This window comes from Mobula birostris, chromosome 5 (assembly GCF_030028105.1).
Source record: "Mobula birostris isolate sMobBir1 chromosome 5, sMobBir1.hap1, whole genome shotgun sequence".
In the NCBI taxonomy this organism is placed as follows: domain Eukaryota; kingdom Metazoa; phylum Chordata; class Chondrichthyes; order Myliobatiformes; family Myliobatidae; genus Mobula; species Mobula birostris.
Genome location: NC_092374.1, coordinates 131,314,616 through 131,333,130, shown reverse-complemented (window position 1 = coordinate 131,333,130; position 18,515 = coordinate 131,314,616). Strand labels below are relative to the sequence as shown.

At 40.8% G+C, this 18,515-nt stretch overlaps 1 protein-coding gene across 9 annotated transcripts in view; it reads right to left on the bottom strand.

The window, feature by feature from the left end:
* The window catches only part of clasp1a (cytoplasmic linker associated protein 1a), a 296,574-nt gene that overhangs the window by 93,738 nt on the left and 184,321 nt on the right, over positions 1-18,515 (bottom strand). For all 9 annotated transcript variants that reach the window (XM_072258680.1, XM_072258685.1, XM_072258683.1 and 6 more), the window contains one exon: positions 665-768. In XM_072258680.1, coding sequence (XP_072114781.1) covers positions 665-768 — 104 coding nt within the window. The remainder of the gene's footprint in view (positions 1-664; positions 769-18,515) is intronic.

The window sequence follows — 18,515 nt, the reverse complement described above, 5'->3', positions numbered from 1 at the left end:
AAAATATTTTTCCTTTCTAGCAATACCATGAAGGCTTACTGGATTGAAACATTTGGAGGACTGGGGGGAAGGGGGGTGCTTGTATAGTTTAGGATTGCCTATAATGAGACTGAATTTTCACTGAAGCACAAAATAATCTAAAGTGATTTATTGGGTCGATGCTGTGAGGATAGTCTCCTGTTGGAATTCCACCAAGCAGCTGATTTCAATCAGTATATTCAAGACCAAATAGATTTTTGGACCATGAAGAAAAATGAATCAAGTATTTTGGGCAGTAAATTATTGAGACAAAAGGACTGATTGCCAATGAGGGAGCAGACTTGTGGGTTTGTGGCCTCTTCTCCTCCTCCCATTTCATATATTGTGGCAAAACTCTAATGATGGCAACCCTGGATTTTATACAGGATGGTATGCTCAAATAGAAAACAATTATTTACTAAAACATGAGGAAGTGCACCATAAACATATACAGTATTCAAAAGTGATTAAGCACAGACAAGTACAGTACTTAGTAACACATATCAAGATGCATGTCACAATAATTTCATGCAAAAATATAGAATAGTGGATAAGCAAAGCAAGGCACCAAGGTGGAGCATTTTCATAAACTATTTTTCAATATAACTGTATATTAATTTTAAGGTACTATTCAAAGAATTATTACCAAGGCATCTGCAACTGCAGCTTCCACTTCTGTGCTTGTGTTCAGGACCCTCATGGCATTTACAGTGGCAGGTAAACGACCAGCCTGTCCAAGCCCATATCGATCTAACAAAGATAAAAATGTGAAATTAATGTAACATCTTTACAAAGTTCTGCCATTCAAATGATTCTAATTTGGGACAACAACAGCAGTATTTGTAACAATCAACTTTCTCCGTAAAATACTAATTAATTAGCCAGCAATTCTTTCCTTGGAGTACAAGTGAAAGTTTCAAAGGAGGAGAAAAACGTATTTTGGAATAGTTATTGTACACATAGCTGTTTCTGGTCTACAATGAAGTCAGATAAGATATTATCAATACAAGTCTTCCTTTCTCTCAACACACACTAAACTGTTGTGCATCTCCAAAACATTCCACTTCTACCAGATTTCTAATATGTCAAGTAGTTTGTCATTTTTTTAGTATTCAAATAAAATTGCATATCAATTATTCTTAATTATATATACACAACTATATCCATGTGGAACTAGAATATTTTGTCCGTATGACTGGCCCTTTCTTATGTGAAGTTAATCCTTTAAATAAATCACAAACAAGAGAAAATCTGCAGATGCTGGAAATCCAAGCAACACACACAAAATGCTGGAGTAACTCAGCAGGCCAGGCAGCATCTATGGAAAATATTACTGTCGACATTTTGGGCCAAACCCCTTCATCAGGACTGGAAAAAAGATGAGAAGTCAGAATAAGAAAGTGGGGGGACGGGAGGAAGAACCACAAGATAATAAGTGAAACCAGGATGGGGGTGGGGGTGAAGTAAAGAGCTGGGAAGTTGATTGGTGAAAGAGATACAGGGCTGGAGAAAGGGAAATCTGATAGGAGAGGACGGAAGCCCATAGAAGAAAGAAGGGGGGAGGGGCACCAGAGGAAGGTGATAGGCAGATAAGGAGAGAGATGGAAATAGGAATGGGAAATGGAATTAAAATTGGTGGCCACTGGGAGATGGCATGAACACCAGCTTCTCGAACTTCCTGTAATGTTCCCTCTCCTTTACCATTCCCATCTCTCACCTTATCTCCTTACCTGCCTATCACGTTCCTCTGGCGCCTCCTCCCCTCTTTCTTTCTTCCATGGCATTCTGTCCTTTCCTATTAAATTCCCCCTTCTCCAGGCATGTGTCTCTTTCACCAACTTCCCAGCTCTACTTCACCCCTCCTTCCTCTCCTGGTTTCATCTATCACCTTGTAGTTCATCCTCCCCTTGCCCCACTTTCATACTCCGACTCATCTATTTTCTAGTCCTGATGAAGGGTCTCAGCCCGAAACATTGACCATACTTTTTTCCATAAATGCTGCCAAGCCTGCTGAGTTCCTCCAGCATTTTGTGCGTGTTCCTTTAAATAAATGCAAGTTTTTAAAAAATATAACATATTCTTATTTCAAATGACTCAGCTGAACAGCTAGCTGCAACTTTATGCTGTACAATAAATTGAAAGCACTAGATATTTATTTGCTATTTCCACTGACATACCGATTACACAGGTGTATTATTTTCAATATCACCAGTGAAAGCTCTTAACCTCAAAGCAAAACAAGTACATAACGCCATTTCAACCGTAAGAAGAGTAACCTTAAGCCACTGGTTGTCCAAGAGAGAGTCTGATAACTGATCTACCAAATGATACCTGACAGAATTTAGAGAGTCATGGACACAGCTCAACACATTACAAAAACCAGTCACTCCTCTACGAATTCTGTCTATACTTCTCACTGGCTCATTAAAGCAGACAGCATAATCAAAGACCCCATCATCCTGGGCATTCTTTCTTCTCCTCACTCCATTGGAGAGAAGGTACAAAAACCTGAGAGCATGTACCGCCAGGGGTCAAGAAGAGCTTCTAGCCTTTTGTTTTCAGACTCTTGAATGGACAGCTTGTATGATAAGATGGACCTTTGACCTCAGTGTACTTCATTACGATCTTGCACCGTGTTTTCTCCGTAGCTTTTAAACTTAATTCTGCATTGTTATTGTTTTACTTTATTTTACAGTATCTAAATGCATTGTGTAATGACTTGATCCATATGAAAAGTATGCAAGACAAGCTTTTTATTTTTATTGTATTTTGGTACATGTAACAATAAAAAACAATAATCAATGCAGACTTTGTTTCATGGAAACTCATTTCTTCATGTGAACAAGTGGCCAAGGGAAGTCCAGGATGGCCTGCAAGTAATTATACCATTACTGGTACTACCAATAAATACTAAAACTCCATATTTAGATGTCTGCAGCGCCAACAGATACCACTTTTTATCTAAATTTAAACAAATTTAAAAACACAGCGAATTCCATTAATGATGATGCAACCTCCAAGTCAGAGGATGAGAGTATTGGAATGACAGAGGTTAGGGCCCAGAAGGCCTCACTCCAAGTGGCATTCAGGTGCCACTTGAGAAAGCTCAGCCCCACAAAGTACATCAGATTAAAAATAAATAATCAGAAGGTTACATAAAATGCCAGGAACACATAAACAAACAGGAACATAAATTAAGAAAAAAAAGGAAATTACCTTTTTATTTTATTTGATATGCTCAATATATTCACTATGAACCCCCTAATATAAATACAAGGAAATTTCAGAAGAATTGGACTCTTTCATTAGCAATTTAGGTTACTGAGAGAGACAGTGACACCTGTTTAATAGCAAATTCAGAATTTCCATAAATGGGAATATGTAACTTGTTATGACTTAAAAGGCTAAACGTCAGCAGATCTATTCAGAATCAGAAGCAGCATCACACCCCAATGAGGTTAAGAAAATGAACAATAATTGTTAAAAAATCAAGAAGCTTTGATAGGAGAAATTGGGTGCCACATCAGGGAGAAAACAACGTAATAATTATGCACAGCTCTCTAATGATGAATGAGAGCAACAGAGCGAGACAGATGTATATATATATATATATATAAAAAATGTGTGAGAGAGAGAGAGAGAGATGGATGGATGGAGAGAACACACATGTATTCTCAAATTCTCAGTTTCAAAAATCAATGCAATAAGCTGATTAACCTAATTAATTGCTATACATTGGTGAGGTTATATAGGCGGGGTAGATGTTCAACCTATTAGCTTGATATATAACTGATCTTATATATGATTTACTGCAAAGCTGTGCAATAAAAAAATTGCTCTCAATCGATCATTGAATTGACAAATTCAATTAGTTAAAAAATGACAAAGGTATTAAACTAAATTTTAAACATATCCTGATCATTGTTAACATAGAACGTGACAGCACAATGAAGGCCCTTCAGTCCATGATGTTGTGCCGACTTTTTAACCTACTCTAAGATCAATACAACCCTCTCCCCCAACCCCACATAGCCCTTTATTTTTCTATCATCTATGTACTTAAAGAGTTTCTCAAAAGAGTTTCTCAAAATGTCTAATGTATCAGCCTCAACCACTACCCCTGGCAGGATGTTCCATGCTCCCACTGCACTGCAAAAAAAATGATAATAATAATTACCTTTGACATCCCCCTAAACTTTCCTCAATTACCACAAAATTATGACCCTCATAAGTCATTTCCACCCTAGAAAAGAAAGTCTCTGGCTAACCATTTGATCTATGCCTCATCATCCTGTACACCTCTATCTATTGTCATATGGTTGGTTTACAATGACCATTTCTTGCCACAAATTAAATTACTATTGGCATCCACAAATGCAGAAAACCTAATGTCAACAGATCTTTAAGACGTCAGGCTAGTAGTTCATATTTGACGCAATCAACCACATTTAGCACCTTGATCCTGCAGCTCCATTTAACTGCTGCAACATCTGTGCGATGGACACCTAACTCAAGAGAGAAAGATCTGACTATGAATGGTGGTAAAATCACAGACTTTGCCTGGCAACATCTTGACAGGTCATTGATATCAAACACCTTATAATGGTTAGATGTGATTTTCAAAACCATTTAAAAGCAATTGAACCAGATTCAATAAGGAAAATTAAAAGAAATCAGGTTTTGTTATAAATACATAATATCCAGTTAAATAATTAATAGAATAGGTTTTAAAAAAATGTAAAACTACACTGAACATACCTTTTAAGGAAAGTCAGTGACTAAAGTTACAAAAGCAGATGTGAACCATGCCCAGCTCCTCAACCAATAAACCAATCAGAAATAGTGTTAGACTTTGTGACACATTTAGCAGTGGGATATCAGATGTGTTGTCCATAAAACATAGGAGCAGAATTAGGCCACTCAGCCCATCAAGTCTGCTCCACCATTCTATCATGGCTGATTTATTATCCCTCTCAACCCCATTCTCCTGCCTTCTCCCCATAACCTTTAACAACCTTACTAATCAAAAATCTATTAACTCCTCTTTAAATTTACTCAATGACTTAGCCTCCATACCTGTCAGTGGCAATGAATTCCACAGATTCACCACACGCTGGCTACAAAATTCCTCCTCATCTCTACTCCAAATGAACATCCCTCTTTTCTGAGGCTGTGCCCTCTGGTCCTGCACTCACCCACTGCAGGAAGCATCCTCTCCTCATCCACTCCATCTAGGCCAGGAGTTCCCAACCTGGGCTCCATGAATACCTTGGTTAACGATAAGAGTTCCATGGCATAAAAAAGGTTGGGAACCCAAGTCTAGGCCTTCCAATATTTGATAGGTTTCAATGAGATTCACCCTTCATTCTTCTAAACTCAAGCAAGTAAAGGCCCAGAGCCATCAAACATCCCTCATACACTGAGAAAGCAGATGGCCAAACTTGAATGGAAAAGAACACTGGCAGGGATGACAGAAGAGCTGCGATGGCTAGAATTTCTTTACTCAGAGAGTGGTTGGAGAGTGGAATGCACTGCCTGAGTCAGTGGTGGAGGCAGATACACTGATGAAGTTTAAGAGACTACTAGACAGGTATATGGATGAATTTAAGGTGGGGGTTTATATGAGAGGCAGGGTTCGAGGGTCAGCACAACATTGTGGGCCGAAGGGCCTGTACTGTGCTGTACTATTCTATGTTCAATTCAGAAGGCACAAGATATATACATCCCAAACAAGAAGTAGTATTCTAAAGGAAAGATGACACAACCATGGCTAAAAAGAGAAGTCAAAGCCAGTATAAAAGCCAAAGAGAAGGCATATAATAGAGCAAAAATTACGGGGAAGTTAGAGGATTGGGAAGCTTTTAAAAATCAACAGAAGGCAACTAAAAAAGTAATTAAGGTAAAGATGGAATACAAAAGTAAGCTAACCAGTAATATTAAAGTTTCTTCAGATACCTATAAAGTGTAAGAGAGGCAAGAGTGGATATTGGACCGCTGGAAAACTATGCTGGAGAGGTAGTAATGGGGGTCAACAAAATGGCGGACGAAGGAAATAAGTATTTTGCATCATTCTTCACTGTGGAAGACAACAGCAGTATGGTGGAAGTTCCAGGGGTCAGGGGTCATAAAGTATGTTAAGTTACCATGATTAGACAGAGATTCTAGGGAAACTGAAAGGTCTGAAGCCAGCCAGCACTACTGCACCACACATCACTCTTTTTCCCCTTTACCTTAACTTTAATTGGACAAATATCTTTTGTTTGTAGTTCCTGTTGTGGCCCAACTCCTCTGTGTCACTTCCTGACAGCCGAGGTTGTAACATAATGGAGTTTCGTCCAATTTTTTTTTATTTTGAAAGGATGCACCCAAGTTGTGTTTGCCCCTAGGTTTTTTTTGTAGTGTACAAGCAGTGTGCTGTTGCTTTGCCATTTATCTCCATTTTGGTACAACTGCTGCTGGGTGAGTACAGTTGTTTGAGTGCTGTTAAGTTAACTAGTGCACAAGCACCCCAGTTAGATAGGGGAGTATTCCTACGAGTCACTCCTTTGTTACTTGAGGTTATCCTGAGTAGAGACGTGCTCTCTGACAGGGGTCAGTGTTTCAGTTTTGCACAACCATTAGCTTGATGGCCTATACTTCCTATGTTTGCTCTTAAAGTCACTCTTGCCCGGTACACCTCAGAAGTAGGATAGAGCAAAAGTTAGGCAGGTATCCAGAGTGGGGTTACTCATTTGTATGTTTGTTTAGATCTGCATTTATTGTCTATTGTTTGGATTAGCACTCGGTGGCCATACTCACTTTGTAGTGGGGTTTTTTGGGGGGGGGGGAATGAGAGTGAGAGCATTTGTGAATTAGTTAAGTTAGGTTAACTTTGTGGTGGGTCCATGATAGATTTCTATGTGAAGTTCTACATTTAAACTTATTTGTAAATTAGTTTTGATATTTAGAACGACCGGCAGGCTCCATTAGAGAATTGTGGTGCTTGGCTGGGGTGGATAATCCATTCCGTGCCAGCAGTTGAGGGGTAACATCTTTTGGAATTGTGGCTTTAATGGCTATTTTGTCGAGAGAGCAAAATTTGCTGCATTCTGTGTATAGAAAGCTGTGTGCTATATTGAGCCCTCCTATGTGTTATGTACACACTGTTAGTGTTGCTTTATATTAAACTCTCCATTCATATGTTTGTGCTGACTGTACTTCGTCAGTACTTTAGTATAGTGTAGGAAAGCTTTCAAATATGGCATCTTGAAGCATTCATTAAAGAACCTTTTGAGGAGCTTCTTGAGCTGTTTGAAAAAGATCTTTAACAGCTGCTTCTCATTACAAAACTGACCTTAAAAGCACTGAAAAATAGTTAAAGGGGAGCATAAAAATGGTCATCAGGAAAGTGTTGATAGATATTGGGTTTCTTGAGGTTAGTCCAATCCTCCCAGTGCCGAAACATACTCCTTTGTCAGAGGCTGCCATTGAGTTGAGGCTAAAGGAGATAGCACTAAATAAGAACCAGTTAGAGTACAGACACAATGAACAATTGTTAAGGCTGCATTTAAACATGAGCATTTCCTTGAGAAATTGAGAGTTTAAGGCAGCTCAAGTCTGGTACCTCTGTATTTGATATAGGTAGCCATATTAAGTTAGTTCCACCATTCGCAGAGATGGATGGTTTCATTTCTCTTGCCTCTGATCAGGAGTCAAAGCAACCCATTAAGATCTGGAGGGATGTTTTACAATTCTGAGTCTGCTTTGGGTTCAGAGACACTTCTAAAAGAGTTTGGTACAGCTTCTTTGTCCTTGCCTTCGCATGACGTTTGTCTCCAACCAGGTTTGGTTTCTGGTAAAGTTGTTGCTCATTGTTCCCAGATCCCAATTGAAGGGTTGTCTTTCATTCTAGGGAACGATTTGGCAGGTGGTAGGGTGCTCCCTACTCCTGAAGTAACCTCTCACCCTGTGGTGCAGGAGGGTCCAGATGAGCTTGAACTGACTTTCCCAGACATGTTTCCTGCTTGTGTTACTACTCGTGCAATAGAAACCATAGAAACTACAGCACAGAAACATGCCCTTTGGCCCTTCTTGGCTGTGCCGAACCATTTTCTGCCTAGTCCCACTGACCTGCACACGGACCATATCCCTCCATACACCTCCCATCCATGTATCTGTCCAATTTATTCTTACATGTTAAAAAAGAACCCGCATTTACCACCTCATCTGGCAGCTCATTCCATACTCCCACCACTCTCTGTGTGAAGAAGCCCCCACTAATGTTCCCTTTAAACTTTTCCCCCCTCACCCTTAACCCATGTCCTCTGGTTTTTTTCTCCCCTTGCCTCATTGGAAAAAGCCTGCGTGCATTCACTCTATCTATACCCATCATAATTTTATATACCTCTATCAAATCTCCCCTCATTCTTCTACGCTCCAGGGAATAAAGTCCTAACCTATTTAACCTTTCTCTGTAACTTAGTTTCTCAAGTCCCGGCAACATCCTTGTAAACCTTCTCTGCACTCTTTCAACCTTATTTATATCCTTCCTGTAATTTGGTGACCAAAACTGAACACAATACTCCAGATTCAGCCTCACCAATGCCAATCATAACATGCCAGCTCTTATACTCAATACTTCAATTAATAAAGGCCAATGTACCAAAAGCTCTCTTTACGACCCTATCTACCTGTGACACCACTTTTAGGGAATTTTGTAACTGTATTCCCAGATCCCTCTGTTCCACTGCACTCCTCAGTGCCTTACCATTAACCCTGTATGTTCTACGTTGGTTTGTCCTTCCAACGTGCAATACCTCACACTTGTCAGTATTAAACTCTATCTGCCATTTTTCAGCCCATTTTTCCAGCTGGTCCAAGTCCCCCTGCAGGCTCTGAAAACCCTCCTCACTGTCTACTACACCTCCAATCTTTGTATCATCAGCAAACTTGCTGATCCATTTTACCACATTATCATCCAGATCATTGATATAGATGACAAATAACAATGGACCCAGCACTGATCCCTGTGGCACACCACTAGTCACAGGCCTCCACTCAGAGAAGCAATTCTCTACCACCACTCTCTGGTTTCTTCCATCGAGCCAATGTCTAATCCAATTTACCACCTCTCCATGTATACCTAGCGACTGAATTTTCCTAACTAACCTCCCATGCGGGACCTTGTCAAAGGCCTTACCGAAGTCCATGCAGAGAATATCTACTGCCTTCCCTTCATCCACTTTCCTGGTAACCTCCTCAAAAAACTCCAACAGATTGGTCAAACATGACCTACCACGCACAAAGCCATGTTGACTCTCCCTAATAAGCCCCTGTCTATCCAAATGCTTGTTGATTCTGTCTCTTAGTACTCCCTCCAATAATTTACCTACTACTGACGTTAAACTCACCGGCCTATAATTTCCCGGATTACTTTTCGATCCTTTTTTAAACAACGGAACAACATGAGCCACTCTCCAATCTTCCGGCACTTCACCTGTAGACAGCAACATTTTAAATATTTCTGCCAGGGCCCCCGCAATTTCAACACTAGTCTCCTTCAAGGTCCGAGGGAACACTCTGTCAGGTCCCGGGGATTTATCCACTTTAATTTTCCTCAAGACAGCAAGCACCTCCTCCTTTTCAATCTGTACAGTTTCCATGGTCTCACTACTTGATTCCCTCAATTCCATAGATTTCATGCCAGCTTCCTTAGTAAATACAGACGCAAAAAACCTATTTAAGATCTCCCCCATTTCCTTTGGTTCCGCACAAAGCCGACCACTCTGATCTTCAAGAAGACCAATTTTATCCCTTACAATCCTCTTGCTCTTAATATACTTGTAAAAGCTCTTTGGATTATCCTTCACTTTGACTGCCAAGGCAACCTCATGTCTTCTTTTAGCCCTCCTGATTTCTTTCTTAAGTATTTTCTTGCACTTCTTATACTCCTCAAGCACCTGATTTACCCCGTTTCCTATACATTTCATACAACTCCCTCTTCTTCTTTATCAGAGTTGCAATATCCCTTGAGAACCAAGGTTCCTTATTCCTATTCAATTTGTCTTTAATCCTGACAGGAACATACAAACTCTGCACTCTCAAAATTTCCCCTTTGAAGGCTTCTCACCTACCAATTGCATCTTTGCCAGAGAACAACCTGTCCCAATCCACGCTTTTTAGATCCTTTCTCATTTCTTCAAATTTGGCCTTCTTCCAGTTCAGAACCTCAACCCTAGGACCAGATCTATCCTTGTCCATGATCAAATTGAAACTGATGGTGTTATGATCACTGGAACCAAAGTGCTCCCCTACACAGACTTCTGTCACTTGCCCTAATTCGTTTCCTAACAGGAGATCCAATATTGTATCCCCTCTAGTTGGTCCCTCTATATATTGATTTAGAAAACTTTCCTGAACACATTTTACAAACTCTAAACCACCTAGACCCCTAACAGTATGGGAGTCCCAATCAATGTATGGAAAATTAAAATCCCCTACCACCACAACTTTATGTTTCCTGCAGTTGCCTGCTATCTCTCTGCAGATTTGCTCTTCCAAGTCTCGTTGACGACTGGGTGGTTCTGTAATACAATCCCACTAATGTGGCCATACCTTTCCTGTTTCTCAGCTCCACCCATAAGGACTCAGTAGACAAGCCCTCTAATCTGTCCTGCCTGAGCACTGCTGTAATATTTTCCCTAACAAGCAATGCTACTCCCCCACCTTTCATTCCTCTGCCTCGATCACATCTGAAACATCGGAACCCTGGAATATTAAGCTGCCAGTCCTGCCCCTCCTGTAGCCAAGTTTCACTAATTGCTACAACATCATAATTCCACGTGTCAATCCACGCCCTCAACTCATCTGCCTTCCCCGCAATGTCCAAGAAAGATCAAAGCAAAGGCAAGGGCTCTGACAATCTCCCTGATATTGCCCTCTGAGACACCGGTATGGTCAAAGGTGACATAGCTCTAACAGGGCTTGGCCAAGTGGTTCCCTCTCGTGAGCAGCTAGTGCTTGAACAGAAAAAAGACCCTTCTGTCTCCTCTGTTTGAAGAGGTGGTCTCAGAGGAAGCAATTGTAGAAACCTCCTATGGCTATTTTATTAGCAATGGAGTGTTAGTGAGAATGTGGACTCCTCCAAAAGTGTCCATTCAGGATGACTGGAGTAGTATTTATTAAATAGTTGTTTCAGATGTTTACCAGCCTGACATATTGTGTTTGGCTCATGAGCATTGCCTTGCTGGTCATTCACACTAGGAAAACTCTTAACCGTGTGCTTAGGGATTTCTTCTGGACTGGTGTGATGCCTGATGTAGCACAGCACTCTTAAGTCATGCCAGGTGCATCAGGTTGTTAATATGCCAAATCAAAAGATCCCTGTTGCTCCTCAACATCCTATCCTACCACTGAAGCAGCTTTAGGTTGCCCCAGAGCAGCCTTTTAAAGGAAACATTGCCTGCACCTTCTGAATTCTCCAGAAACACCAGCCACTGCTGCTCTGCTGTCATACCTGCTAGTGTCCCCTTCCCAACAACTTTGGCCAGCTCCCCTTCATGCCGCTGTAATTCCATTTACTTCACTGTAATACTGATATTTGACATTATCTTCTCCCTTTGAAAATGCAAAGTAAATTCTATCATAGTCACTCTACTCTGCCTCTCAAGGGTTCCTTTATTTTCACCATCGTTATTTTCCCAATTTACCAGCATATTGAAATCCCCCATGACTATCACAACATTGTCCTATTACATGCCCTTTACACTTTCCCTTTGAAATTTATATCCCACATTCTAGCTATTGTTCGGTAGCCTGCATACAACTCCCATCAGGGTCTTTTTACCTTTGAGGTTTCTTAACTAAACCCACAAGGATTCTACATCTTCTGATCTCATGCCACCTCTTCCTAAGAATTTGATTTCATTTTTTTTTTAAACCAACAGAGCCACCCCACTCCCTCTGCCTAATTGCCTGACCTTTCAATAAAATGTGTATCCTTGGATGTTAAACTCACAACTATGACCTCCTTTCAGCCATGTCTCAGTGATGCCCACAACATCATACCTGCCAACCTCCAACTACACTACATCATCTACCTTATTCCATATACTGCATGCATTTCAAATATAACACCTTCAATTCTGTATTCATCAACCTTTTCAATTCTGCCTCCATTCCACTGACTGCAATTTTGCCGTATCATCTGCCTGTCCATCTGCACCTGACCTTTAGTGCACACCCAGTGTTTGCTCTACAATTTTCGGGCACTGAGCTCCAAGATGCACTCAGCCAAAGGCGGCGGGTGAGCAACACTTGCTGTCATTCCTCTCGTAGGGCAATCTGCCCATCAACTTTACCAAATACAAGTGAATTGGAGTAATTCCTTGAAATACTCAATTTTCATTAACAAATTAATAGTAATTTCACATACCATACTTGCATTTGATTCACCTTTTCTGATAAGTTTTGACAGCATGTTGACTGTGACCATTCACAACTTTGTTTTGTCCTGCAAATCTCATACACTGTAGCAGCTGTTATCTTTGCCATCTCGCACTGATTTAAAGTTACTAGGAATGTTTATAATCCAGTGGTCTAACATACGATTAGATCTCAACAACTGGTACTTGCTTGGACATTAAACAATCAATCCATTTTTGAGAAATATCACATCAATGGAATACAAAATGAGAACTTAAATTAGTAATACAATCACAGAGTACAATTAGCAATGACAATTCACCAGACATTAATGGTATAACTAAAATAATGATGACTGTGCACACATAAACAAAGAAAAGCTAAAATGAAGTGTCATATTGGGCAACCATAATTGTTACCTTTTCTTATAGAGTTCAAGTACATTTTACAGTTTATACTTCACACAAAGTACTAGAATATTATTCATTTTTAATGTGTACGAATGCACATGGACATTGATGCATTCACTCCAAGAGTTCTTGCACTCTAATAAATGACAATTATGATTGCTTCTTATGTGTGCAAATAAAGATGATAATTTTCAAAAGAAAATTGGCTGGCGTTAGAAAAACCCAATGACCAATGTACATAAAAAAAATGGGAAAATTAGAACAAGCATGCAAATAGCACTTGTTCACCTGGCTGGCCAATAGAATCAGCAGTGGAGAGTGCGCTGGTGGACCTTGAGTGTCGACGAGAGGCTGGAAGCAAATGAAGGGTAACACCCTGAAGTTAACAAATTTTCACATAACCACAGATGCCAGTCTTATTTGACAGTGAGTTTAAAAGAATTTGTCCCTCACTGTTTTTGTCAAAAAGAATCCAACCAAGATGCGACAGGCATGACTGATTCTCACATTGTTGCTTTCAATAGAGAAAAATGTTAAATAAATTTCAATAATATTACAATGTTTAGGCCAAATATATTTAACAAATAAGCATGGCAAACCATGCCATCAAGAAAAGTTTGATTAAAAATAAGTTGTCAGCATAAATTCTCAGATGCATTTGCTCCATCAAAAACAACATACACATTAATGAAGATAAAAGCTGTTAAGCACATTTAGCTCAAGGCGCATTATGAAGCTGAATAACCGACAAGTTCAAGTGGGAAACAGCACATTCAGGTAATGAAGTAGAATGCAAAGTGCACACAATGCTTGAGCTTCACCAAAAGTCATAAATAAATCCTAAATGGAATAACATTAGTTCATACATACAGATCAAACTTAGCTCACATTTTAAAAAAATATCACTCCCATTTATAGGTAACAGATTCTAATGCCTCAATATATATGGGCTAACTGATTTATAGCCAGGGAATTTTCCTATTTTTCCTTCTAAACAACTAAACATTTAGACATTGAGATGTCAGAACAATTATTAACTAGGCCAACTTGTGCATCTCAAATAAACATTAAAAATATAAGACACACCATTTTACAAAGTAACATAGAGACGCTAAGTACAAGATTAAGCCACTGACCATTACCTTTCAGAAAAGTACGTATGCTGTCAACATGCCAGTGATTATCCAACACGAGGATGGATATAGTTGCAGTGGCAAGATTGCGGCGAAGGTTCAGAATTATTTCTTTTCGGAATCAGATTTATTATCACTAAGATGTCGTGAAATTTATTGCTTAGCAACAATACAGTGCAATACATAAAACCAAAAGCAACAGTAAGAAATACATAAAAAGTGTAAAAAGAAAACAAAATACTGAGGTAGTGTTCATGAATTCAGGACCATTCAGAAAACTGACAGAAGAGGGGAAGAAGCTGCAACAAAAATGTTGGGCATCCATCTTCAAGTTCCTGTTCCTCCTCCTTGCTGGTAGGAATGAGAAGTCATGTCCTGGACGGTGAAGGTCCTTCATAATTAATGCCACCTTCTTGAGGTGAGGCCTTATGAAGATGTCCTCGATGATGGGGAGGCTGCTATCCATGATGGAGCTGGCTGAGGCTACAACCCACTGAAATTTATATTTATCCTGTGCATTGCAGATTCCATACAAGCTGAGATGCAAATAGCCAATGTTCTGCAAAGTACATCTGAAGATATTTACGAGTCTTTGTGACACACCAAGTCTTCCCAAGCTTAATGAAATATAAGCACTAGCATACTTTCACAAACAGGAGAAAAATCTGCAGATGCTGGAAATCCAAGCAACACACACAAAATGCTGGTGGAACCAGTAGGCCAGGCAGCATTTATGAGTGTATAGTCGACCTTTTGGGTTGAGACCCTTCATCAGGACCCTATTAACACCTATTATCTCCAATCTGCACTGACTGAGGTCTCCTGATCAGGCAGTAAAGGATCCAGTTGCAACGGGAAGTTAAAAAAACCCAGGTTTTGATTACCACTAATGAGATAATGGTGTCGAATGCTGAGGTGCAATCAATAAACTGCAGCCTGACATAGGTATAACTGTTGCTCAAGTGGAGAGTCCACGAAATTCCATCCACTGTACACCTGTTGTGGCGGTAGGTAGCATGTCCAGGTCCTTACTAGGAAAGGAATTAACTCTAGTCATGACTTATCCCTCAAAGCATTTCATCACAGTAGATGTGAGCACTACTGGGAGACAGTTGTTGAAACCGCTCACCTTGCTCTTCTTGGGCACTACTATGATTGTCACTCTTTTAATGGTGGCTAGTCAAACAAGGGGAGAAATTAAGCAATCTAACCCAAAATTCTTGGGGGGGGGGGTAGGTGGAGAGAATGCCTTCAGAGAAATAAAATTGGTACAAAGCTTCACATTATACACACACTAGCCACTTTAATAGGCATCTCCAGTACCTAATAAATTGACCACTGAGTGTACGTTTATGGTCTTCTGGTGCAGTAATCCATCTACTTCAATGCTCTACATTTTGAGAGTTCAAAGAAGCTCTTCTGCACACAATTGTTGTAACGCGTGGTTATTTGAATTACTGTCACCTTTCTGTCAGCTTGAACAACTCTGGCCATTCTCTTTGATCTCTCTCATTAACAAGACGTTTTTGCCCACAGAACCTGCTGCTCAATGGATGCTTTTGCTTCTTGCACCTTTCTCTGTAAACTCTAGGGATGGTTGTGCATGAAACTCCCAGGAAATCAGCAGTTTCTGAGATACTCAAACCACCCCATCTGGCACCAACAACCATCCCACGTCAAAGTCACTTACCTCACATTTTTTTTCCCATTTTCATGCTTCGGCTGAACAACAACTGAACCTCTTGACCACATCTGCATGCTTTTATGCATTGAGTTGCTGCCACATGATTGGCCGAATACACTTTTGCATTCATGGGGTGCATAGGTGTATCTGATAAAGTGCCCCTGCAGCACTGAAGGGTTGTCTACAGTGTCTCTGTGGGTGGAAGTTAGGAACAGGAAGGGGTCAATAACTCTACTGGGTGTTTTTTTTAATATATAGACCACCCAATAGTAACAGGGACATTGAGGAGCAGATAGGGAGACAGATTCTGGAAAGGTGTAAAAATAACAGGGTTGTCGTGGTTAGAGATTTTAATTTCCCAAATATCGATTGGCATTTCCCTAGAGTGAGGGGTTTAGATGGGATGGAGTTTGTTAAGTGTATTCAAGAAGATTTCTTGACACAATATGTAGATAAGCCTACAAGAGGAGAGGCTGTGCTTGATCTGCTATTGGGAAATGAACCTGGTCAGGTGTCAGATCTCTCAGTGGAAGAGCATTTTGGAGATAGTGATCACAATTCTATCTCCTTTGCCATAGCATTGGAATGGGATAGGAACACACAAGTTAGGAAAGCGTTAATCTGGAGTAAGGGGAAATATGAAGCTATCAGGCACGAACGTGGAAGCATAAATTGGGAACAGATGTTCTCAGGGAAATGTACGGAAGAAATGTGGCAAATGTTCAGGGGATATTTGTGTGGAGTTCTGTACAGGTACGTTCCAATGAGACCGGATACAGGAACCGTGCTATACAAAGACTGTTGTAAATCTAGTCAAGAAAAGAAAAGCTTACAAAAGGTTGAAAAAAAACTAGGTAATGATAGAGATCTAGAAGATTATAAGGCCAGCAGGAAGGAGTTTAAGAATGAAATTAGGAGAACCAGAAGGGGCCATGAGAAGGCCTCGGCGGACAGGATTAAGGAATGCTAAGAGCAAAAGAATAAGACGTGAGAGAATAGGACTAATCAAGCGTGACAGTGGAAAAGTGTGTATGGAACCGGAAGAGATGGCAGAGGTACCCAATGAATACTTTGGTTCAGTATTCACTACGGAAAAGGACCTTGGCGACTGTAGGGATGACTTACAGCGGACTGAAAAACTTGAGCATGTAGATATTAAGAAAGAGGATGTGCTGGAGCTTTTGGAAAGCATCAAGTTGGATAAGTCACCGGGACTGGACGAGATGTTTCCCAGGCTACTGTGAGAGGCAAGGCAGGAAGTTGCTGAGCCTCTGGCGATGATCTTTGCATCATCAATGGGGATGGGAGAGGCTCCGGAGGATTGGAGGGTTGCGGATGTTGTTTCATTATTCAAGAAAGGGAGTAGAGATAACCCAGGAAATTATAGACCAGTGAGTCTTACTTCAGTGCTTGGCAAGTTGATGGACAAGATCCTGAGAGGCAGGATTTAAGAACGTTTGGAGAGGCATAATATAATTAGGAATAGTCAGCATGGCTTTGTCAAAGGCAGGTTGTGCCTTACAAGCCTGACTGAATTTTTTTTGAGGATGTGACTAAACACATTGATGAAGGTACAGCAGTAGATCTAGTGCATACGGATTTGAGTAACACATTTAACAAGGATCTCATGCCTCTTTACTTTCTCAATAAGCCTTCCATGGGGTACCAAGGGGGCATTGCTTTGTGGATCCAGAACTGGCTTGCCCACAGAAGGCAAAGAGTGGTTGTCAACGGGTCATACTCTGCATGGAGGTCAGTCACCAGTGGTGTGCCTCGGGGATCTGTTCTGGGACCCCTAATCTTCATGACTTTTATAAATGACCTGGATGAAGAACTGGAGGGATGGATTATTAAGTTTGCTGATGACACAAAGGTTGGAGGTGTTGTGGATAGTGCGGAGGGCTGTCAGAGGTTACAGCGGGACAGTGATAGGATGCAAAACTAGGCTGAGAAACCGCAGATGTGTTCAACCCAGCTAAGTGTGAGGTGGTTCATTTTAGTAGGTCAAATATGGTAACAGAATATATTATTAACGGTAAGACACTTGGCAGCGTGGAGGATCAGAGGGATCTGGGGGTCCGAGTCCATAGGACACCCAAAACTGCTGCGCAGGTTGACTCTGTGGTTAAGAAGGCATACGGTGCATTGGCTTTCATCAACTATGGTATACAGTTTAAGAGCCAAGAGGTAATGTTGCAGCTACACAGGACCCTGGTCAGACCCCACTTGGAGTACTGTGCTCAGTTCTGGTCACCTCACTATAGGAAGGATGTGGAAACGATAGAAAGGGTGCAGAGGAGATTTACAAGGACGTTGCCTGGATTGGGGAACATGCCTTACAAAAATAGGTTGAGTGAACTTGGCCTTTTTTCCTTGGAGCAACGGAGGATGAGAGGTGACCCAATAGAGGTTTATAAGATGATGAGAGGCATTGATCACGTGGATAGTCAGAGGCTTTTTCCCCAGGGCTGAAAAGGCTAGCACGAGAGGGCATAGTTTTAAGGTGCTTGGAAGCAGGTACAGAGGAGATGTCAGGGCTAAGATTTTTATGCAGAGTGTGGTGAGTGTGTGGAATGGGCTGCCAGCGACAGTGGTGGAGGCAGATACAACAGGGTCTTTTAAGAGACTTTTGGACAGGTATAAGGAGCTCAGAAAAATAGGGGGTCATGGATAACCCTAGGTAATTCCTCAGGTAAGGACATGTTCAGCACAGCTTTGTGGGCCAAAGAGCCTGTATTGTGCTGTAGGTTTTCTATGTTTCTATGTTGAGTAGCTGCTTCACTTGGCCAAGGAGTTCTCAAAACTCCTTTCATTGCAAGAGGAGGCCATTCAGTATTGTGCTACACCAGCTGTCAAAACAATTTCATT